Source organism: Ascaphus truei, chromosome 4 (assembly GCF_040206685.1).
Source record: "Ascaphus truei isolate aAscTru1 chromosome 4, aAscTru1.hap1, whole genome shotgun sequence".
Classification (NCBI taxonomy): domain Eukaryota; kingdom Metazoa; phylum Chordata; class Amphibia; order Anura; family Ascaphidae; genus Ascaphus; species Ascaphus truei.
Genome location: NC_134486.1, coordinates 302,779,261 through 302,802,445, shown reverse-complemented (window position 1 = coordinate 302,802,445; position 23,185 = coordinate 302,779,261). Strand labels below are relative to the sequence as shown.

Here is a 23,185-nt window from a genome sequence, read left to right as displayed (position 1 = left end):
TTTTTTTCCCCCTCTTAACTGTGTGCTGCTAAGTGACCAACTGGAACAAGCTGATTTATTGGGGAGGGGGGAGGGTCATGTGACTGCTTTGGATGTATAAAACTAACAGCCCCCCTGCATTGGCAGGGATTGCATTGGCATCTTAAGAGTGATGCATTTAAAGTGATCATTTTAAGTGACAATATATAGTTAGACTATAGTTAGACTAGAGGTGACTGGGGACTTCAGCTTTCTGCAAACTCTTTCTCAAGGCAACAAACGATGAGCTTATATGACCACACTATGATCCCATGCTTGTTAGCCTGCTTATTTTAACCCCCCACCCCTTTACAACTTATGTCACTGCAGCCTCTCCCAAAACTGACTGCACAAAAATACCTCCCACACCCACTCAGTCCACTGAAACCCTGAACTGACTCTAGCATTGCAATGCAGCAAAACATTTGACAAGGAACAGGCACACCCCTGCTGTTTAGTCTGCACACACTCACTTTGCTCACAACAGCTCCATGCAGCACTGCCTACCTCTGGCATAATGAACCTGCTATGTATCTTACCTTTTTTCTTTCTCCTGGCCTCATGGAGATGTTACTCCCTCTATCCACTACAAACTCCTCCCTCCTGCCCCACACCCAACATCACCATACACCCTGGACTACTCAAAAGCCTTGCACTATCTACTGAATGTTGGTGGAGAACTCTAAAAACCTGCACACTAACCACCACTCACTCCAATGGTAAACATCACAAATTTACAGCTAGCAAACAACTACCCAAATTTCTACTCATACTATTACTTTCCTTAGCAGGTGATATTGAACCTAACCCAGGTTCTCCCATTTCAGCTCTGTCCCATACCCCTGAGAATTCCACCTTTAAATTCCAAAAAGGGCTATCTGTCGCCCATATAAATATCCGGAACCTGCTGCCCAAACTGGACGAACTAAGGGCATGGTGCCATATACAGAAACCCAAAGCCATCGTTCTTACAGAAACATGGCTAACCCCTAAAACCCCAATGCAAATATCGCCATTCAGGGATACTCCATTTCTAGGAGAGATAGGTCAAAGAGAGGAGGAGGGGTTTTATTTTATATTGCAGACACCTTACAATTTACACTGTTAAATGGCCCCCCAAGCCCACACTCTTTTGAAATTCTAGTTGGCAAAATCTGCCTCCCCTTTTCTAAGCCCATCTAGCTTGCTGACATCTACCGCCCCTCTACAATCCCTGACTGATATCACCCAGTTTCTTGGCTCTATTATTTCCTCTCTGAATGAGAAGAGTGAGCTGCTAGTTCTTGGGGATTTCAACTACAATTGGCTTGACCCTAGAAACCACAAAATCCAGACACACATCAAATCGCTTAACCTAACGCAACTCATTTCCCAACCCACACGAACAAACCTGAAATCGCACAACCATTCCTTGCTAGACTGGATTCTCTCCTCAAACCCCAGCAGAATCCAATCCTCTGGCATCCTTCCTGATATTTTCAGTGACCATGCAATAGTGTACTGTGTAAGGAAAATTAAACCGCCCCATTCAAGCCCTAAAGTTCTCCTCCCTAGAACATTTAGAAAATTTAACCCACAACAGTTTCTGGATGACCTTACCAACTGCCCATGGCACAGAATCAATTTAATTCCCGACCCTGATGCTGCGCTCGACTATTTCCAATCCGAGTTCTTAAAACTCTGCGATACCCATGCTTCACTACGTAAAATAAGGGTACGGGGGGCCTACTTTCCATGGGTTACAACTGACCTTATAGTACTGTACCAGTTCAGTGATACTTTGTGGAAAGCTACAAAGTAACTGGCAGTACCAAGGATCTCAATCACTCCAGATGCCTGCGGAACATGTGCACAAGGGAAACAAGGCATGCAAAAGCACAATATTACCCTGACAATCTCCACCAGAATACATCAAACCCAGCTACAGTAGCTTCTAGAAGGTTATCAACAATATATTCCAGCCTTCTAACCATCAACAATCATGTAATATCACTAAGGGGGATATTACTCTGACAAACCCCACTGACATTGCAAATGCATTCAATGATTACTTTGTGGGGTGTGCCACTAACTTATTAGCGAAATGCAGCCCAAACCACAAACCTGAATCTCATCCTGGGAGTAACCACATAGCCCCACCCCCTCCCAACACTGCCCACAATTTTCAATTTGGCCCAGTATACGAAGAGGAGATTATACAAGCGCTCCTCAAATTAAAACTAAGCAGCAATGTGGACCTGACTTACTACAATCTAGGTTCCTACGACTTGGTGCCCCAGCCATTGCCAAACCAATTGCTTCCATAGTCAACTCTACCCTGTCTGCAGGCCATATCCCTAAGACCTGGAAAACTGCCAGAGTTGTCCCAATCTTCAAAAGTGGGGACAAAAACACTGTCTCAAACTACAGGCCAATCTCACTTCTCCCAATTCTATCCAAAGTCATGGAAAAATGTGTCCACTCCCAATTAAGCGATTACTATACAAAGACAAATTTCCCTAGCCAATTCCAATCTGGCTTTCGCCCCAAACACTCCACAGTAACTACCCTGCTAAAAGTTTGCAATGAAATCCAGTGTGGAATGGAACGGGGACAACTCACTGGTGCAGTATTCCTAGATTTTGCAAAGGATTTTGATACTGTTGATCATGCAATCCTGCTTAACAAACTCCAGAGCTCTGGAATAGGGAAGCATGCTTTAAACTGGTTTCAGTCCTACCTATCAGGTAGATCCAAACATGTGTCCAGCTCAGTCTCTAACTACAACCCCCTGGATATCACCTGTGGTGTACCGCAAGGCTCTGTTCTGGGGCCCCTACTCTTCTCAGTGTTCATAAATGATCTTCCCACAGATTGTCAGGAAGCCTCAATACACATGTATGCAGATGACACAATCCTATATGCACACAGCCATAGCCTTTCTGACCTTCAACACATATTTCAGTCTGACTTTTTGAGACTCGAAAACTGGATTTCCCAAAACAAACTGTTTTTAAACACTGACAAGACTGTAACAATGGTATTTGGGACCAAGACTAAATTTTTAAAGCTTCCAGCGACTGAGCTCCTGATTAGAACCAATGCTAACACCACCCTAACCCCTGTCACTAGTTTTAAATACCTGGGCATATGGTTTGACTCCCACTAAACATTCGGGATGCACATTGATACCCTGACAACCAAGACCTATGCCAAACTAGGGGTACTTTACAGGAACAAATCCTCCCTAAGTCTCCTGGTCAGAAATCGTATCGCACAGCAGATGCTAATGCCAATTATTGACTATGGAGACATAGTATATGGCTCGGCACCTCAAACCCACCTTAGCAAACTTGACACCCTCTACAATTCAATTTGTCGTTTTGTTCTCCAATGCAACTACAACACACATCACTGCGAAATGCTCAAAGAAATAGATTGGTCATCACTCGAGTCTAGGTGCAAAGTTCACCTTTCCTGTCTTGCCTTCAAATTCTTTATGGGCAAGCTACCCAGCTACCTGACCAAGAATTTCTGAACATGCTAGATTGATTGTTAAACAAGATGTTACACACCCAGTGTCTAGGCACTTCACAGAGTGCCCACAGGGTGGAATGACCAATTTTAAATTTATTGGTATTGAACATGTGCCCATTAATGTTAGAGGTGGAGATAGACTCCAACTTTTAAATAGAAGGGAAATGCACTGGATTTTCTCTCTCCATACTCTCCACCCACATGGATTAAACATTGACTGGGAACTTCAACATTTCCTCCAGGACTGATTCATATGTTTTTTCCATTCTTTATTCCTTTTGCTTTCCGTATCTCCCTACTCTTCCTTTTCCCTTCCCTTTACCCTTCCTTCCCTTCCCCCCCCAGCCCCCACCTCATTTCTGATGGTTAGATTATAGTTTAATATTTCTATTTTTTGTCCACAGTTGTTTGGCTATTCATTATACAGCACACTGATCTATGGATTTTTGCATATGATACCTTTAATGTTTCTAAGCATATTAGTGGTATTTTCTGGCTTTGCCAATTAATTTTAACTATTACTCGTTCAGGTTTTTGTTATATATATATGTCTATTTGAAACATATATTGAGTACATTGTATATGAACCTGGCTGTATTTTATTTATGTATGTCTGTCTCCTAACATGGTGATACCTGCTGATCATCTTGTGGTGATTAGATCTCACAGGTGTTTTGGATCTGACACTCCTTATTAGGGCTACCTGTTCACTGGCGGATCACTCTTTGACAAAGGCCCGCTGCGGCTGAAACGCGTCAGAGGATCCGCCAGATTTTTACCATGATGCTACAATAAACTTTTTCAGTCACCACTTCAGCCGTTTCAGCGATTTCTTCCTACGGCGGTGCTTCGTTCCTACCTCCGCCGGGAGGTGTGTCACCTGTTCCAGCACGTTATCGGTAGCACGCCGGGTCGCGGTGTCAGCTGACCGCTCAGCAACTGCGGGTCATAGACCCACCACCGACACATAGGAGTTCCCTGGTGGTTGCAGGTTGACTGTTTGCGGCTTATTTTCATTCATTTGTCCGGCTTCATCTGCTCCAGTAACCATGAGTCTCCGCAATCAATGCTTTATGTGCTCCATGATGAGCTAACTGCTAGGAGAGTTTTTTGCTGACAGGTTTACCTTGGAGATTAACCGTGACTTTATTTTCTGAGCAGGCCACAGCTACATTATTGACTCTTGGAGCGCCAGAGTGGTTAACCCCCTCGGTTACCCAGTATACTTACCTGAACAAGCTCCTCACCCCTACCACATGCAGCACCTATCATCTGAGATCAGACTCCAAAAGACTGTTCATGGTCCCAAGGCTCAACAAAGTATCCAGACTTTCCTCCTTCTCTTACCGTGCCCCCCAAAACTGGAACAACCTACCGGAGACTTTCACATCCACCACCAGTTTAAGTTCTTTCAAATCTAAGGCTGTCACACATTTTAATCTGGTCTGTAACTGTTTCATACGGACATAATATATATTATCTTTAACTGTTAATGCAATGTCTTGTATATAATGTATACCCTGTTCATTTATGTAACTGTATTTGTAACCATGTATTATTTGTCTTATCTCTGTGCCCAGGACATACTTGAAAATGAGTGGTAACTCTCAAAGTATTACTTCCTGGTAAAATATTTTATAAATAAATAAATAAATAAAAATAGCTTTTCATACTTGGATTTCTTTCAGCAGTTATCACACAGAGAAACTCCAGAAGCGGAGACTAAGTGGAAGGTCAAGCCATAGCACATGGAGATATCCAGCTTTCCTTGGAAAAGATGGTGAGTACCTGATTTATGGCAAAGGGGCATAGAGTTTATAAGTCAAACTTTGAATTTCCTCCGTAGTGTCTTACACCTTACCTGACTAATTTTGCTCCAATGTGCATGGTGTTGATCAATACACTGCGCTATATGCGCAGCAAATAATCCTGCAAATAAAAATAGCACCACTCTGCAGAAATTTCAGCTATAAACTGCCAGTAGTAAATATATAGCATTGTTCATCATTGGTAGCTACTAGGGTACCTGAGTAGTACTATAGACTCTCCTAGTCTATTTTATCTATGTTATACACATTACACCACACGATTTTTAAAAAAGACATTTAATAAATCTTTTTTATTTTTATGCACACATTTATTTACCCCTGACCATATTATACTATAAGGTTTTGCTGTGCGCCTTTCAAAAGGGATCTTTTGGTGCCTCCTTTAGGCACATACCTCCAATCCCAAAGGGGCATAGAGCCCTGGAATGTACTGCTTTTAATTTTCTCTATCATGTGATTTAACGCTGATTATTTGTGGTGCGTTTCGATTGAGTGTGATCATTATGTCTGTGGTGATTTATTCTCTCTCGCCATAAAAAAGCCTGACAGGCATCTTGGAGTAAAATTTTAAAAGAACAAAATACTGTATATGAAGAGACTGTGATTATTACTGCGATTGGGATTCCCTCATACAATACTGTATATTCCATGAGGTTTTGGTACTTTGTTCTTTTTCACTTCGCTTTTTTCTCCGAGCACCTGACAAGTTCCAGCTACACTATTGATAATGATATGCAAATTAGCTGTTAGAATAGCAGTGCATATCCACAAAAGTCAGTTACGGGTTAGTGCGGGGACCTAACGTTATTTAGGTTATACAGAGACTTGGTATTACTTTTATCCAGACACTGAAATAGTGCTTTTGCAATGCCGGGATGAGTGTAACGCTACAGACATTATGTAAATAACAATGTTATTTCACAATATTATTTGTCTGTCTAAAATTAGGAGTCTTATTTTGGTGTCTGTGTAGGAGATCACACAGAAAGCGGGGAGTAAGGGAGTGATCGACTAAACCATACTAAATGTGTATAAACTTAATAATAATGATGCAATTGATAATGAGAGGTAGGTGCAACTGTGAACTGAAGTAAATCAGAAAAAGTGAGGGGTACAGTGGTTTGTACACCAAAAGAAATTCACTTACATGCACACTACCCAAAATTTAAAATGTAACCTTTAATAGTCAATACTTAAAACATATATTACCAATTTATAAATGTGAAAACATATAAAAATAAATTAAATGAATAAATAACTAGGGCAACTAAGCAGTCTCTGATGCTGAAATATATATGCTTGATGCTGGAAAATGAGAGACTGCAAGGGTGTAAAACAGCCTAAGTGAGCAAAAAAGCCCACTAATACATTGATCAGTCTAATAGATAATAACCATCATGAGGGTTGTTGGCTTGAACTCTTGAACAGGACCTTGACTAATGCGGCAAGTCCTGCCTGGCCACTACCCTATTTTTATATAATTGACTGATCTAATGAATGGCTGCCTAGTACTGTATTAAAACCCCATGAAGGGGGCTGACATCACTAAACACGCGTCCAACGCGCGTTTCCCTCCTACTTCCTCAGGGACAAATGCGTCATTACGCATTACGTCACGGACATTACGTCATCACTTTGTGCATGAACAGGCCGGTTCGTGCATTTAACAGCTTGAGGCCACACCGCTAGGAGAGATTTTCTGAGGACTCCAACCCGATTCCGGTACACTTTATCCACGCTTGAAAACTATCCTGATGATCACGGATCGTTCACTATCCAGAGACTGACATCAGAGACAAGCAAAGACAAGTAAAGATACCGGATGGTGGTGATTTATTCACGACATGCTTTTAACTTCCTTACCCTTGTGAGTGATAATCCTTCCCCCCTCCCCTCCTCCTCCCTTTATAAATATACAGTTATACACTATGGGGCGTGCGCTCTCTTCTCTTTCTCCTCTCTATATATATATATATATACATATAAAGATACAACATTAGTTAATATTGAGTTCTCATTCTTAGTATCTCGAAGGAGAAAAGCTGTACTAGAGTCCCATAAAATCAAACATCACCATTCTGCTGCTGAACAGACTCAAGTATAGTTCTCTCGAAGTCCTGCTTCGATCCTTGAAAAGATTGTTCAATGCAAGGATGCCAAATATGTTATAACATCTTCCATTGTAGTTTGATGCTTGTTTGCAGTGCTTAGGTCCAGCATCCACTCGCACAATTTCCAGAATGTCTGTAACCCCCCTCCCCCAATGCGCGCTTCACCTCTTTGCTTTGTCAGGGGGCGTGTTCATGTAAGCCATGGCTTGTCTTATATACTGATGACTGCTGACATCATTATAGAAAACCTACAAGGGTGCATGAACCTCATCAGTTAGCAGGTAGATGATTTTCAGGGTGTGATTCAAGATCTTCCCAGTCCTCTGCTTCTTGTCCTTGTTCATAATCAGCAAGTTAGTCAGACACATTAAGGCGTTCTGGTTCTTGTAGAAGTGTTTCACCATGTGGTAACCTATGCAGTTACTGATATGCTGTTTATTGTACTTGTCCTTCACAGCAATAACATAATTCCTGCAGCATCCCTCTCTCTCTCCAAGAGTAAGAGCCTTATCTCGTTGTCTGGATAGGACTACTGCCAAAACCAGCATAACGTCACGTAATTGGAAGATACAACATTATGTTACAATAACAATCAGTACGTAATTTTAAATCATTGTTTAAAGTTATTTTGAAACACAATGAGCTGAAACTTTGGAAGGGTTTGCAAAGCAATGTGTCATTCATTTTCAGAGAAACAAATCTTTATATCTTAGTATGGTTAGATTAGCTCAAGAAGCCACTAGACAGTTCAAATGTTTGCAAAATGTTGTTTCAGGCCAGCTGCGTGGTATTGTATTCTTAACATAAAAATAATACATTTCATTTGTTGTTTCTCCTTATTTTAATACTTAGCCATATGCAGGGGTGGGTTATATAACCTTAGTTTCCTTGAGGAGGTAAGTAGCAATTTAGGACCAAGGAAATACAGTTGATGTGGTTTACTTACAGTAGATTATGCAGCCGCTTTTAGATGTGATGCCACACAAGAGGTTAGTGTACAAAATGAAAGACATTGGTCTGCGTGAAAGAATTTGCACCTGGATTGAAAACTGGTTGAATAGAAAATAATAATAAAAATAGGATGTGTAATAAACTGTTCACCTTAAGGTAGTGGGTGCAAGCATAATCAATCTGATTCCTTGTTCTGGAGTAATGTAAATCCACTGATGAGATGTTTTGCAAAACTACAATAAATACATAGAATTGGCACAGAGAGCAAAGTCTCAATTTTTTTTGATGACACAATTACAGTATATACAGTAAGGTAGGAAAATTAGAGCAGTATGTAATTTATCCACATAAGGAGTTGCATAAACTGCAATCTTGGGCTGGTACTGTAAATGAGAGATGCGGTTTAATACAGATAAATGTATTTTGAAAGCAATAATAATAATGGGACAAAATACTGTAAGGTCAATCCTTGGTGAGAAGGATTTAGGAGTGCTTTTAGACAGGAGGCTTAGCAATAGTGCTCAATGTCAGGCAGCAGTAGCAAAGGCTAATATGATATTATCATGCATAAAACAAGATGGAAGATATCAATAAATATCTTTAGGAAAAGCTAAGAACTTTTTAAAGAAAGCAAAGGTTTAAATTTATAGGCCAAATAAAGTAAGTTAAACATAAGAAGGACATTGATCCAGAAAATAATTCTGATTACCATTACCAGAGTCAGAAAGGGATTTATTATTCCCCTTAAAGGATCAATCCAAGCAGCCTTTTTTTCTTCTTTTATAAAACATAAGATTGAAGCAGGGGGTCTCCGCAGCGGAACCCGATTCATTTTAGCTCCGGAGGCCCCCTGCCTCCCAAGATACTTACTGCTGTAAGGGGTGCCAATATCTCAGTGAAGTTTACAGCCCCATGTCATGCGGGCCAATAGGAAGCTGCACTGATGACATCACGACTTCCTATTGGCCCGCAGGGCACAGGAGCTTTGAAAAGCCCCCATTACATTAACCACATAGCCGAGCCAGCTGCCCTACGGAGGTAAATATTTCCAGAAGCAGGGCGTCCCCGTAGCTGAAATTAATGGGGTTCAGCAACCCTGACCACCTTCTTCAATTCTATGCAAAAAAAAATGATTAAATGGAAAGAAAAAAGATTCATTGGGTTGTGGCTTTAAATGACATCATTGTCTAATGTTTCACTGCAGGAGGGAGGATTGGGGTTTGTTTGCCTTCCTCTGTATCAATATAAATACAAATATAGGATCAGTATCTCAGTCTACCAAGTCTAACATAGATTCAATTCGATGGACATATCTCCTTTTTCAATTTCACTATGTAACTGTGTAACAATAATTGACATACCTTCCTGTGGACCACGGTTTGCTTAATGCTTTGCTGAACACAAGTGAGGGTGCTGAGCATCTCCGTTGAGCTAGAGCCTTGTGAAGCTGAAAACACAGAGATCGCAAGGGCATTAATGAATTGCACTGTAAGCGTCAGTCATACTATATTAACTGTTTCAGTACCGTTACATGACTACTGCATTGCAAATGAGAAATAGTATGCACGATATCCAGTGGTCAAAGTGCGATGGTTCTAGGGCAGAGGTTCCCATCTCCAGCCCTCAAGGACCACTAGCAGGGTTTAAATATACATGTGCTTGAGCACAGGTGGTTCAGTTAAAATGATTGGGCCACCTGTGCTAATGAGAGAATTGCCTTAAAACCCATACTGTTAGTGGTCTTTGAGGACTGGCATTGGGAACCTCTATTCTTGGGGATACAGAGGACCACTTCTCTTTTATTTATAAACTTACATTTTCACTTTTTTTTTTTTTTTTTAAAGCAAATCAACTTTCTTGTATAAGGCCTGTCCCCTTTCCTATTTTTACAGCATAAAGTTTGCTTAAATCTTTTACACAAAACCTTTTTTTTATTTGTTACACAAGAAAAAAAAAACACTTATTCACATGTCTCAGACAGGTCCACAAACCTGCCCTTCCCCATAGTCACTCGGCAAACAATAGTTCCACTGCAGTATGGGATTCTGGGTAATGACATGCAAATGAGCATTCACTGTGTCAAATCTTTTAAAAATACGATCCAAAGAGCTTTGCCCCTGTGTTTAATAAATGTACTGTAGATCTTTTTTAAATCAGGCACTGGACCACTATGTCTTTTTAAAGACACTTATGGTGTTTTGGTCTCGCCTCAAAATATTTTCTGGTTTTGATTTTTCCTAAAGGGCATTGATGTTGTTTTTTTGTTTATAGGTCAAATGTGAAATCCATGAAATACATTTTAAAAATCATGTAATCTCTAGCTGTTTTTTTTGCTACCTATTAGTATTTATGTAATTTATAATCTATTTAGCAAAAATAATAATACAATTATGTGGTTAATCATTAGAAAAACTAATACTAATTAAAAATAATAATAACGTGGGAGATTATGGGTGCCAATCAACATTAGATGACACTGTCCTGTTTTAATTACAGGTCTGAAAAAGGCATTCCTGCGCGGCACTTAAAAAACTAAAATAAAAATATTTAGTTTGTTTTAATATATGCAGCCTTTGATTACCTTTATTGAAAACAAATGACCTAAATTGCTGATCGATTCATTCTATCATCGATGAGCAAAGATCTTGCTCCACAGGGATCACCAAATTGCTGCCTTTCAGTTTCAATTAATCCTTCAGTCAGTGTAACTCAGCAGCTACAATGTCTTCTTATATCACTAAGGTAACATTATCTACTGTTACAGTTTGCAGCTCAATCTTCTGGGAATATTGGCAACACATTATCACAAACAGGAAATTGTTGCAAATATCTTGCACAGCTGGGGACTTGCTAAAACCTGCTATAGAAATCAATGGATGCTCAGTATATTACAATTCATAAAAATAATTTAATGTAATTGAGTTGAGTAAAAAAAAATCGAATAAGTATTATTTAATACTACAGAACAACAAAAAACGAGGGGGGAGAAGAGGGGAATAGGCTGGGGCTGGACTGAGTCAAAGAGTTGCAGGGCCCTGCCCGTCCCAGCTCTCCCTGATGTCACCAGGAGGAGTCAGGGCCACCGACTGTTGGGAAAGCAGGGACAACTGTCCCGGGCCTATCGGCTGCATGGGACCCGGCCGGCACTGGAAGTTGGGCCCGGCCAGAGGTCATCCGAATTCGCCTGACACTCAAGGCATCCCCCCAGGGTAGGTTGTTGTGTAAATGTTTGAGGAGGGGGGGGGGGGGGAGTGTTGTGTGTGAGATTGAGGGGAGGAGGGTTATTGTGTGTGGGATTGAGGTGAAGGGGTTATAGTGTGTTTGTGAGGAGGGGGGTTATTGTGTATGTAATTGGGGGAGGGCGTTTATTGTGTGTGAGATTGAGGGGAGGTGGGTTATAATGTGTGATTGAGGGGGTTATTATATGTGATTGAGGGGAGGGGGTTATTGTCTTGGGAGAGGGTTATTGTGTGTGGAGGGGAGGGGGTTATTGTCTATAGAGGGGTGGGGGGTTATTGTGTGTGATTGTGGGGAGGGAGGTTATTGTGTCATTGACCGGGTGCAGGTTATTGTCTTGGTAGGGCTTGCTGTGCGGGGAAGTGGGTATGATGTGTGGAGGGAGGGGGTATTGTATGTGTGATTGTGGGGAGGGGGTTTATTGTGTGTGGTATTGAGGGGATGGGGGAGTTGTCGAATGTGAGGGGGGTTATTGAGTTTTGTGAGGTGGATTATTGAGTGTGAGGATGGGAGGGGAGAATGGAGTGCGAGGAGGGGATGAATAGAGTGCGACGGGAGAGAGAAATAGAGGACCCGGGTGCAAATACACCTACTTACTCCTCTGTGGAAACCCTAAACCACCGAATTAGAATGCTAGAACAATAGCAAAGAAGACACTGCACACCACACAGCACACCACTACAATAATATATTATTTTTATGTATTGAAGCATTATTTATTAGAAAATAGTCCATTTAAATTCAATTTCACTATTGCAAAAATTAAAAATATTCTCACTCTTGTATATTGTATACTTCGATCTGACTTTTTGAGCCTTGAAAATTGGATTTCCCAAAACAAACTGTTTTTGAACACTGACAAGACTGTAACAATGGTATTTGGGACCAAGGCTAAATTTTTTAAGCTTCCAATGACTGAGCTCCAGATCAGAACTAACGCTAACACCACGCTAACTCCTGTTACTAGTTTTAAATACTTGGGTATATGGTTTGACTCCCATTTAACTTTTGGGATGCACATTGATACCCTGACATCCAAAACCTATGCCAAACTATGTGTATTTTACAGGAACAAATCCTCCCTAAGTCTGCTGGTCAGAAAGCGTATCGCACAGCAGAAGCTAATGCCTATAATCGACTATGGGGACATAGTATGCGGCTCAGCAGCCCAAACCAACCTTGGCAAACTTGATACCCTCTACAATTCGATATGCCGTTTTGTTCTCCAATGCAACTAAACACACATCACTGCACAATGCTCAAAGAGCTAGATTGGTCATCACTTGAGTTGAGGCGCAAAGTTCATCTTTACTTTCTTGCCTTCAAATACTTTCTGGGCAAGCTACCCGTCTATCTGAACAAGCTCCTCAACCCTACCACATGCAGCACTTATCATCTGAGATCTGACTCCAAAAAACTGTTCATTGTCCCAAGGTTCAGCAAAGTATCCAGCCGCTCCTCCTTCTCTTACCGTGCACCCCAAAACTGGAACAATCTACCGGAGACTCTCACAGACACCAGCAGTCTAAGTTATTTCAAAACTAAAGCTGTCTCACATTTTAATCTGGTCTGTAACGGTTACATACGCATATAATATATATTATCTATAACTGTGCGTGCAATGTCTTGTATATAATGTGTACCCTGTTCACTTATGTAACTATGTATTATTTGTCTTAACTTTATGCCCAGGACATACTTAAAAACGAGAGGTAACTCTCAATGTATTACTTCCTGGTAAAACATTTTATAAAAAAAAATATATATATTGACCAAGTACTTCATTTCCTTTTCTCTTTCATTTTTCATTCTGCTAATTTCAGGGATTTGAGTTGAATCTAATGTGAAGCCAGTAGCAATGCTGCTGACACATTGTTTGGTCTCCTAGGAAATAGAAGATGATTCAAATGAGGTTCTGTTTTTTGTACTCGAGAAACAGGTGGGAATCAGAAAAACAGTTGCACAGTAACTGAATGCCTCCTAGTGGTTAATTAGAAGCATTACATGCACTTGTTTATGGGAAACAAAAACTGTCCAATGCCAATAACGGGGGGCACATAAATCAATGCTTTATCATGTGAGGCAGTTAGTAGGTTTTAGACCTGTGTCTGCATCTGCTTAATACTTTGTCAGATGTTTCTATTAGCAGTGACAGCACCTTTTAAGGTGTTTGTAGCGGCAGAGCATTGTTTGAGACTTTGTTATATTTGATTGTCTCATGTTAATTTTTCAGCAGGTAGATCTAACAGTCTATGCTCTGTCTAGTTACACGCCTCTAATAATGTCACGTTAATGCTAACACTGTATCCATAATGTCATTAACTTAATGTTATCCTTGGTTATTTAAAAAATAAAATAAAAACATAGCGTTAATATTAACAGCTGTTTGTGGAAATGATATGCAAATGATATGTTAATTATCTATTATCATAAGCATACCCTATCCACTAAATTCTGTTAAGGTTAAAGTGGGGACTTAACGTTACGCTATTTAAGCCAGCTATAAACCAGGCCTTACTCTTATTCAGAACCTGAAATAGGGCTTTGCAGTGTCTGCATACAGGTGCGCCGACGAGAATTCTAAAACTTGCCTTAAACTTGCCTTGAAAATCTGGGGCAAATCTGGGGCTATCACCAACAAGACCCAGGTACATGCTGGGTACATGCTGGGTACATGCTGCAACATTTAAGTGACATTTCTGCAGAGACTAACTGTCCATCGGATTAACACAGCAGTGGTCCCTGGCAGTCCTATTCAGTTTGAATGGGACTGCCAGGGACCCCCGCTGTTAATCCGATGGGCCATTAGTCTGTCTGCAGAAATGTCACTGGAATGTTGCAGCATGTACCCAGCATGTACCCAGGATGTACCCAGCATGAACCCAGCATGTACCTGGGTCTTGCCTGTGATTGCCCCAGATTTGTTTTAGAAAACTCGTCGGCACTACAGTAGGTGTAAGGACACAGATAAGCATGATTTAAATAACATCACGTTATGTCCCTCGCTGCTCTCTCTCTCTCTCTACACCAGCAAGCATCCTATTTCAGTGTCTGGATTGGAGTAATGCCAAAACTTACTATACATAACATTACTTTTTTTAATATAGATAATGCAACTTTATACTACAATAATGTGACGTTAACCATATTCTAATGAGATGTAGCACAGTTCTTGATTTTGCATATAATTAGTCTTAACTGTATGGAATGTCATGTCATGTTCCCTGATTTAATGCAGCTTAGTGTCTCCCTCCCCTGTGCCGGCTATTTAAATCTCCGAGCTGTAAAACTGGGGCAAAACCAGTGTAAACAGCTCTAGTTGCCTTTTATTGAATGTATTTCCTTTGTTAAATAAAGCACCGTTATTTCCACTGGTTTTGCCAGCATGATTTTGCGGCAAACTGCTTAACATCACAGCTATAATTTACTTGATTGCCTCTGTTTGACCAATATCTACAGTATTAAGTCTCTTTATGGGAAAGTTTGTAGTTAAACGAATTGAGAAAGCAAGCAAATACATATTACACACTTTGACCCTACTCCACCCACCACCAAGAATTTCCACTAGCTTAAAGTAAAAATTGGAAATTATGAGACATTGACTAAGTACATGAATTGGCTTCTGTCACCTACACAGCTTTCATGGTAGTGTGGGCAGAGTCAAAGATGAGACATGCTAATGATAAACCTCCAAACTTAATGCAAGGATTGGTACAATGGGTAGCTACAAAGAAATGGTATTATTTTCAATGAAACCTCTTCACTGCACAGATACAGTATAGCGATGTATTGGAATCCTACAATTAAATCACTGGCTTGAAAACTAAAACTTGGAGCACTATCCCTTATAGCCTCAGGTCCAAAACAAATATACGAGATACATTATGGTCATGTGCTCGTTTTCTAGGATCTGGTCAGACAGAGCGTTCCAATGGAGTGTCCGTCCGATTGAAGAGGATGTGGAAACCCCTCCATCTCAGTTTCCACTGAAGGGGTATGGGTGGTCATGTGTTCGCTGCTTGTGATGGGGTGTTTAAACCCTACAAAGGTAATAGGAATGAAAAGGTTAATAACGGGCATGTGCAAAGGCCAGGGAAACTATTCACAATTTAATACTGCTAGAACTGCAGGTTTAGTTATTTGACCAGGTGAACCCAATTGAAGTGGCATTTAAACTGCAGCTATTCTTTCCTGCATTGGCACGGGAGAGCTGGGCGCCAGACTGTCTGAAAACCTGTGATACGCCATTCCTGTAAAAGGCTAAGCACTGTGTTACACGTTTGGTTTTTTATATGTCTATTTTGTTTTCAGGTGAGTGAATATAAACTTGCCTTTCTGTTGCACCCAATTTGATGTGTCCTGTCTCTAAATATACCACTGGGCCACATTCCACACCACACTGCTGAAGAAATCACATGACTGGAGATCATTTAGTAATGGAAATGTCATTTAGAGTACAGGAAGTTCCACACATCAGTATAGCTTAACATACTTAACTTGGAATTGTAACTGTATATACTTGGCAGGAAGACATCATGTAACAAAATGATCTAGCACCATACTGTTCATACTTCTAATACTGGTGATACATCAACTCTGAAAAAACTTAGGGGCCTATTCACAAAGCACTGATAAGTGGTTTAATGGTTAATAAATGCCTTATTGCACGATACTGCCTGCTTTCCTATTCACTAAACAGTGATAACAGTTCAGTATCGCGTTATAATGGCTTTTTAACCATCGACTGGACCTAAGGCATAAGATTACATCAGAGTCCTGACAGGGAAGATCGGAACACACAATTTTTTAATATATGTAAGTTTTGTATTGTATATTTTTTACATAAAGTAGTAACTATTTTTACTAATAGTGTCTCTCCATGTGCTTCTCTTTATGTTTTACTATTCACAAAGCACTGATAAGTGGTTTCATGGTCGATAAATGCCCTTACAGTGCTATACTGCCTGCTTTCCTATTGACTAAACAGTGATAACACTGCAGTATCGCACTATAATGGCTCTTTAACGACCTTTAAAAGCCTGAGGCAAAAAAGTCGTCAGACAAGCCAAAAATAGGGCAAAATCAAATTTTTTGCCAGTAAATGCTATTCACTAAACAGTGATTAGCATAACAAACTTTAAAATCTTGCAATATTTTGTCGCCAGCTAAAGGTTGGTGCTAAACATATTGCAAGATACATAAAAGCATTTTATTTTATTTTTTCTGTACAGGATTGATACCAGAGGCCAACAGGGACCCCTCGGAGACCCACGGGGACCCTTGCATGTCTCCGGGAGTCCCTGCGGGTCTCTGTGGGTCCCCATGGGTGTCTAGGGGTCTCCGGGTGGTCCCTGAGGATGTCCGGGGTCTCTGGGTTTTCCTGCCAGGTGTCCGGGTTGTCCCCACAGGTGTCTGGCGGTCTCTGGGGGGTCCCCGCAGGTGTCCTTGGGTCTCCGGGAGGTCTCCACCGGCTTCCGGTATCAATCCTATGCCCCCCCAAAAATACAGCCAGTTTCACTATCTTAGCAGCTAACCACTAAGGTAATGAAAGGGTTACAAATCAGGCACTGTATAGTTGTTGGTACAGGGGGTGGGTGAAGCTTGTAGTTGCCACAGGGTGGGGGTTTAGACCTTGCGGGAGGGTGGCAGTAGAAGTGAACCCCTTCATTACCTTAGCGGTTACAACCACTAAAGTAATGAAGGGGTTAACCCATCGTGCTACCCTCCCGCAAGGCTTAAACATCCACCCTGGGGCAACTACCACCTTCACCCACCCCCTGTACCAACAATAGGAACGGTAAAAGTGCTATTAACCAAAGACGGCAAAACGTGCTTGGTGATGTGGATGACATGATTCTGTCATCCACACTCGTCCAGATAGGCCTGTCGATAGATTGCTAGCTCTTATTATGACTTAATTTACTTAGTTTATACCCACTCTCATTTTCATGTGCGTGCTGAATAATCAGGAAAGATTACTTAACAGCTCGAATTACTATCCGAAGCTCCAAATGTATAAACACCAAAGGAGCATCAACGGCAGTCTGTCTATTTGCCGCTGGCACAGGGTTACACCATAATTTACAGCAGACACATGCATGAATATCAATTCTATACTCAGATACTTAATGCTCCTGCTGAATAAACAGCATCATTTACCTAATTACTTCAACTATGTTCCCAGGCTTACAGCCATATTGAAAGGCAGAGAGTAATATCGGCCAGTCTTTAAACATCTACTTGGTGACTAGTTTTTAATAAAGGTTTTTTTTTTTTTGGTTTTTTAGATATTTTTCTATTTATTCTCACTATATTCCTGTTTTATTTTAAATATAGCAATTAAAGATATTTGTTTTAATTTACCCATCACTTCTAGATCATGAGTGTAATACTGCAGTGCTTATTCTCTCCATTATAGTGATACACCTTTACCCCAATGTGCTGCAGGTTCCTTTGGAAGCACATGGGCAAGGCCTCAGCTTTACAGTAAATGCATGGATGCGTGCATATACTGATCAGTATGTTTTATTCATTCTTGTGCTGGAGTTAAAAAAACAGCAAGACCAGAGCTAATTTTGAGAGGATTTCACTAGCACTTGTAGAAGAAGAGCTTTCATCTGGGGCAAAAAGTTCATTTTCATACCCCCCCTCCCTGGTGTGCCTACTGGAGCATGAGGTTTTTTAATTTTATAGCATCTACTTTGCAACAGATAAAGTATGATAACAACAGAGCTATTCATTGCTGGGCTAGAGACCAGGAATATACCAGACCTAATAAAGTCGTTGCTCTGATTTCACACAACTTACAGGTTTTCTTTAATTACTTTAACCAATGTAAAAGTTAATAACCATGGAAGTAGCATGCTGCTTTGCTCAGTGTGTTCAATAAATCAGGCAACTGTTCTCTTACAAATCTCTCATTGAAACTTTTTTCAGTGGAATCAATCAATGTGAAGAGGAAGGAAAAGGAAACTAACCTGGGCATCAAGAGTATCAGGATGTTTAATACAACAGCATGTAGGCCTCTTCTATATATGAATGTTTGTGCAGTTAACGTTTTCACAGCATTCTAAGCTGTCTATTCAATATGCTTTTCAACTGTCTGCACTTACCCAGGAAGATTTCCGGCCCAAACAAATGAATGGCAGAATACTAGATGCTACTGTACATGATTACCTCAACTCTCAGTGACCAATACCACGCCATAACAAAATTAAATAATTAACCATAAACATGGTCTGGTGGTTTAAGACCGCGGCTTTATATGAAAAAATAAGTTAACATAAGTGTCAACACCCTGCCAAAGTTCTAGCTCATTGGGTAAAGGCCAAAGGTACTCCAACCAATGACCCATAACACCCCCAAGCCGGGCTCCACCCGGCCTGGCCCTTTTGGTGAGAATGGGCCCCAGAAACATAACTGGTTACAAAAATCTGGGACTCAAGGTAACAATACTACAATGTCAAAGTCACAGGTAATTACTGGGAATGGCCAGAAGGGGGGAGAGACAGAACCTGGAGATTTACCGGAACTGTCTCTCCCTGATTTTCACCAGAGGCAGAGGAAGGACCTAGTCCTTGCCAGACAATATGAGAAGGTGGTCAAAATCAATGACAATGTATTGAATGCACAAAGTGTAATGGTGTTCCCTAATTTTGAATTGTTGAATGATATTTTGTATAGGGTGAATAAAGATACACAAACAGGGGAGGTCACCAGACAAATATTGGTCTCTTCAGTGTTTGTTAAAGCTGTCTTCACCCTCGCCCATACTATCCTTTGGGGTGGTCACCTCGGCAGAGACAAAATCATTGACTGTGTTTCATCATGGTTGTATTGGCCAGGGATGCATAATTATATTGCCAAATTAGGTGCAGTATTCCTTAATGCCAGCTAAACAGCCAGAAGGGAAAATTGCCCCCCTTGGTTCCTCTACCCTTGGTCTCAGTTCCATTTGAGAGGATTAGGATAGACTTGATAAGACCTCTAGAACCCTCTGTGAAAGGACACAGGTTTATTCTGGTGATAGTTGATTATGCAATAAGGTACCCTGAGGCGTTCCCCCTAAGGACAGCAGCTGCTAAGCAGGTAGCCAGCAAGTTGTTGGAGCTGTTCTCACAGGTCAAATTTCCCCAGGTTAAGTTGACAGACCAAGGGATGAATTGTATGGCTAAACTGATGCAGGATGTCTTAAAGTTACTAGAGGTCAAGTCAGTTCGGACATCGGTCTACCATCCACAGACTGATGGATTGGTGGAAAGGTTTAACCGAACTCTAAAATGTATGTTAAGGAAGTGTGTAGACTCTGAAAAGAGAGCTTGGGATGAACTTCTCCCCTTTCTGCTGTTTGCAGTGCGGAAGTTGCCCAGGCCTCCGTGGTTTATCAATTTGAGCTCCTATATGGCCGCCAACCCCAGGGTATCCTAGACCTCCTAAAGGAGTCCTGGGAGGAACGTATGAGTTTTGGCAAAATCCGTGCCGGGTTTTCAGATGCCGGTCCGGGATTTTGCTCTTGCTCGCCCTCTGTGGCAGAATCATCCAACTTCCTTTAAAAGGACAGCCCTGTAAGCAGGAAGTTGCTGAGCAAAGTTTCAGTTCACGCTGAGTACATGCAACGCGCTTACCTATTGTCTTCCTCATTACCAGTCCCGGCTTATGTACCTCGACAATCCTTGTCTCCAGCCTGCCTTGACCCATCCCAGGGCTTTGAGATGGACAGAGCCAAGGTCTAAGCAGTGTTGGACTGGCCCGTACCGAAGGGTCTCAAACAGCAGAACATGCCTTCGAGAGATTGCTTTCTCATCTGCCCCGGTCCTGATCCATCCTGACCCCTCTAAGTCTTTCATAGTGGAAGTGGACGCATCCAATGTGGTGGCTGGGGCCATCCTATCTCAACGGCAGGAGATTCAAGGGAGACTACAACCCTGCGCCTTCTTTTCTAAGAAATTTTCTTACGCCGAGAGAAATTACAATGTTGGGAACCGGAAATTACTTGCCGTAAAATTAGCTTTGAAAATGTCTGAGGAATATTCAATGTGTTGTAATTATTTAGTTATTATATAAAAATAAAAATAAATATATGCACATAAATTAATTATAAAAACAAATACCATCTACCACTGAATTCTAGTGTTTAACATTGACCACCATAAACTAATCTATGTAGGAATGTATTTATTTCATTTATTGTATCATTCTGTGTGAAACATCAATTTTAAAATTAATTTAATCAAAATATATATTTTTAATATATTATTATTAATTTTAAAGATATCTAGTATTTTGTATAATCATTGTGTGTGTGTTTTTTCGTTTTGTGACATGAACCAGCCATATATACTGTTTGCACCATTCTGTTCTAATAGTGGACTCATTTGAATTTATGTCAAAGATGAATGAGCCACTAATTGGGCATTAAATTAATTGTAATTAACTCTGCTATAAATTATGAAGGCGCATGGTGTGACGTTATCCCTGACGAAGCCTTTTGGTGAAACGCGTAGGAGGAGGAGCAATAGGGTGTTTGCTTGCCATCAGTGCGTTTAAGAGGAGCGGACAATACCACTTGCTGGGCTGTCTATTTGGTCATTGGTAACCACCAGGAGGAGGAGCGCAGAGAAACGGAGCCCAGAGACTACCGGGAAGGGTCTGTGTGTCACAGCCGGAAGTGACATCAGACCCGGACACCCGGAGGGCTGCGTGATATCGCCAGTTGCAGCACATTCAAGCTGTGTGCACCGGAGCGGTTTTCGTGACTGTAGGGAAAACAGGACCGTCAAGGAGCTGTAGTACCAAAAGGGTGAGCATATTCAAACATTGTCTCAACCCTGGGGTACCCCTCTTCATTAATACCTGCCCGGGCAGTGCACAATCTACAGGATTAAGACTATCCATCGGGCTACTCCCGTTTTCTATCCCCTGGAGACCGACCAAGTGTTACCGTATACCCACTCTATTTGCACTATTTTTATTACCATTCATGTATTGACTTTTTATCATTGTTGTCCTAGAGGGATTTCCTTGGGACATGTTCATTCAATAAAGAACATTAGTTTAATCACAACCCCCATTCAATGCGCTTCTCACTATCTACTTTCTGTTGTCTCGTAAAATTAGCTTGTCAAGAGTGGCAACATTTTCTGGGAGGTAGCATGCAACCCATCAATATATTAACAGATCACAAGAATTTGGAATACATAGAAGTTGCCAAGAGACTCGGGACTCGACAGGTGAGGTGGGCTCTCTTTTATACATGCTTCAATTTCAATATATCCTTTCGACCAGGCTCCAAAAATGTCAAAGCGGACTCGACAATTCTCTTTGGAAGACTCTGATGAAAGGAACCATGGGCCCATCATTCCACCATCTTAGATTATTTTGGCAGTTTCATCCGCTCTATTACAACAGATTTTGCAAGCAAAGGCGGAGGATCCTAGACCTACATCCGCAAGTAAATCCAAATTATTTGTACCTCCCCAGTTTCGTAGTGAGTTGTTGCAGTGGGGTCACCAATCAGAGGTAGCTGGTCATCCGGGATTTAGGAAGACCTCAGATTTAATAGAATGCCTCTTCTGTTGGCCAGATATTTGCAAGGACGTTTAAGATTTTGTAGCCGTTTGTGCTGTCTGCGCTCAAACAAAGGTAGCACAGAGTCTGCCTTGTGGGTTGCTTCATCCTCTGCCGATTCCTTCCAGACCATGGACCCACTTGTCTATGGACTTTATCATAGCGTTACCGCCATCTAAGGGTATGATGACCATTCTAGTAGTGGTCGTTCGCTTCACAAGACAGGCCCATTTTGTACCATTCAGGAAGTTACCCACTGCCTACTAAGTTTCTGAAATTTTCACCAAGGAGATATTTCGCCTTTATGGTATTCTGACTGAGATAGTTTCCGACCGTGGCCTCCAGTTTATTGCCAAATTTCAGAGAGCAATCTGCAAATCAATGGGATCTCACTCCACTTCTCATCATCATACCACCCTCAGTCCAATGGCCTCACGGAGAGGACTAATCAATCCTTGGAGCAATTTCTCTGTTGCTTCATCTCTGAAAGTCAGGATAACTGGGTGGATCTTCTTCCTTGGGTAGAATTTGCACAGAACTTATTGAAACACGACTCTACACAAGAGTCCCCGTTCTTCTGTGCCTACGGGTATCAACCTTCTGACCTCCTATCGTCTGTCTCCTGTTCTGGAGTTCCTGCAGTGGATGACAAGGTCCAGGAGCTACAGTCTCTGAGGGAGAGGATTCATGACAACCTAACTAAAGCCTCCCTTCAACAGAAGGATCAGGCAGATAAGCGTTGGGTGCCAGCTCTGTAGTTCCAGGTTGGAGACCACGTCTGGCTATCTATCAGGAACATCCATCTGAAGATTCCTTCCCTGAAGCTCGGGCCCAGGTTTATAGGTCCCTACAAGATTGTGAAACAAGTAAATCCGGTCACATTTAAATTGGAGCTATCGGATACCTTAAGGATTCCCCGGTCTTCAATGTGTCACTACTAGAGGCTGTGGTCCACAA

General features: G+C 41.3%; 1 protein-coding gene across 1 annotated transcript in view; it reads right to left on the bottom strand.

Moving 5' to 3' along the window:
* The window catches only part of TAGAP (T cell activation RhoGTPase activating protein), a 158,045-nt gene that overhangs the window by 116,320 nt on the left and 18,540 nt on the right, over nucleotides 1-23,185 (bottom strand). Inside the window, exon 2 of the mRNA XM_075597758.1 lies at nucleotides 9,787-9,872. Coding sequence (XP_075453873.1) covers nucleotides 9,787-9,872 — 86 coding nt within the window. The remainder of the gene's footprint in view (nucleotides 1-9,786; nucleotides 9,873-23,185) is intronic.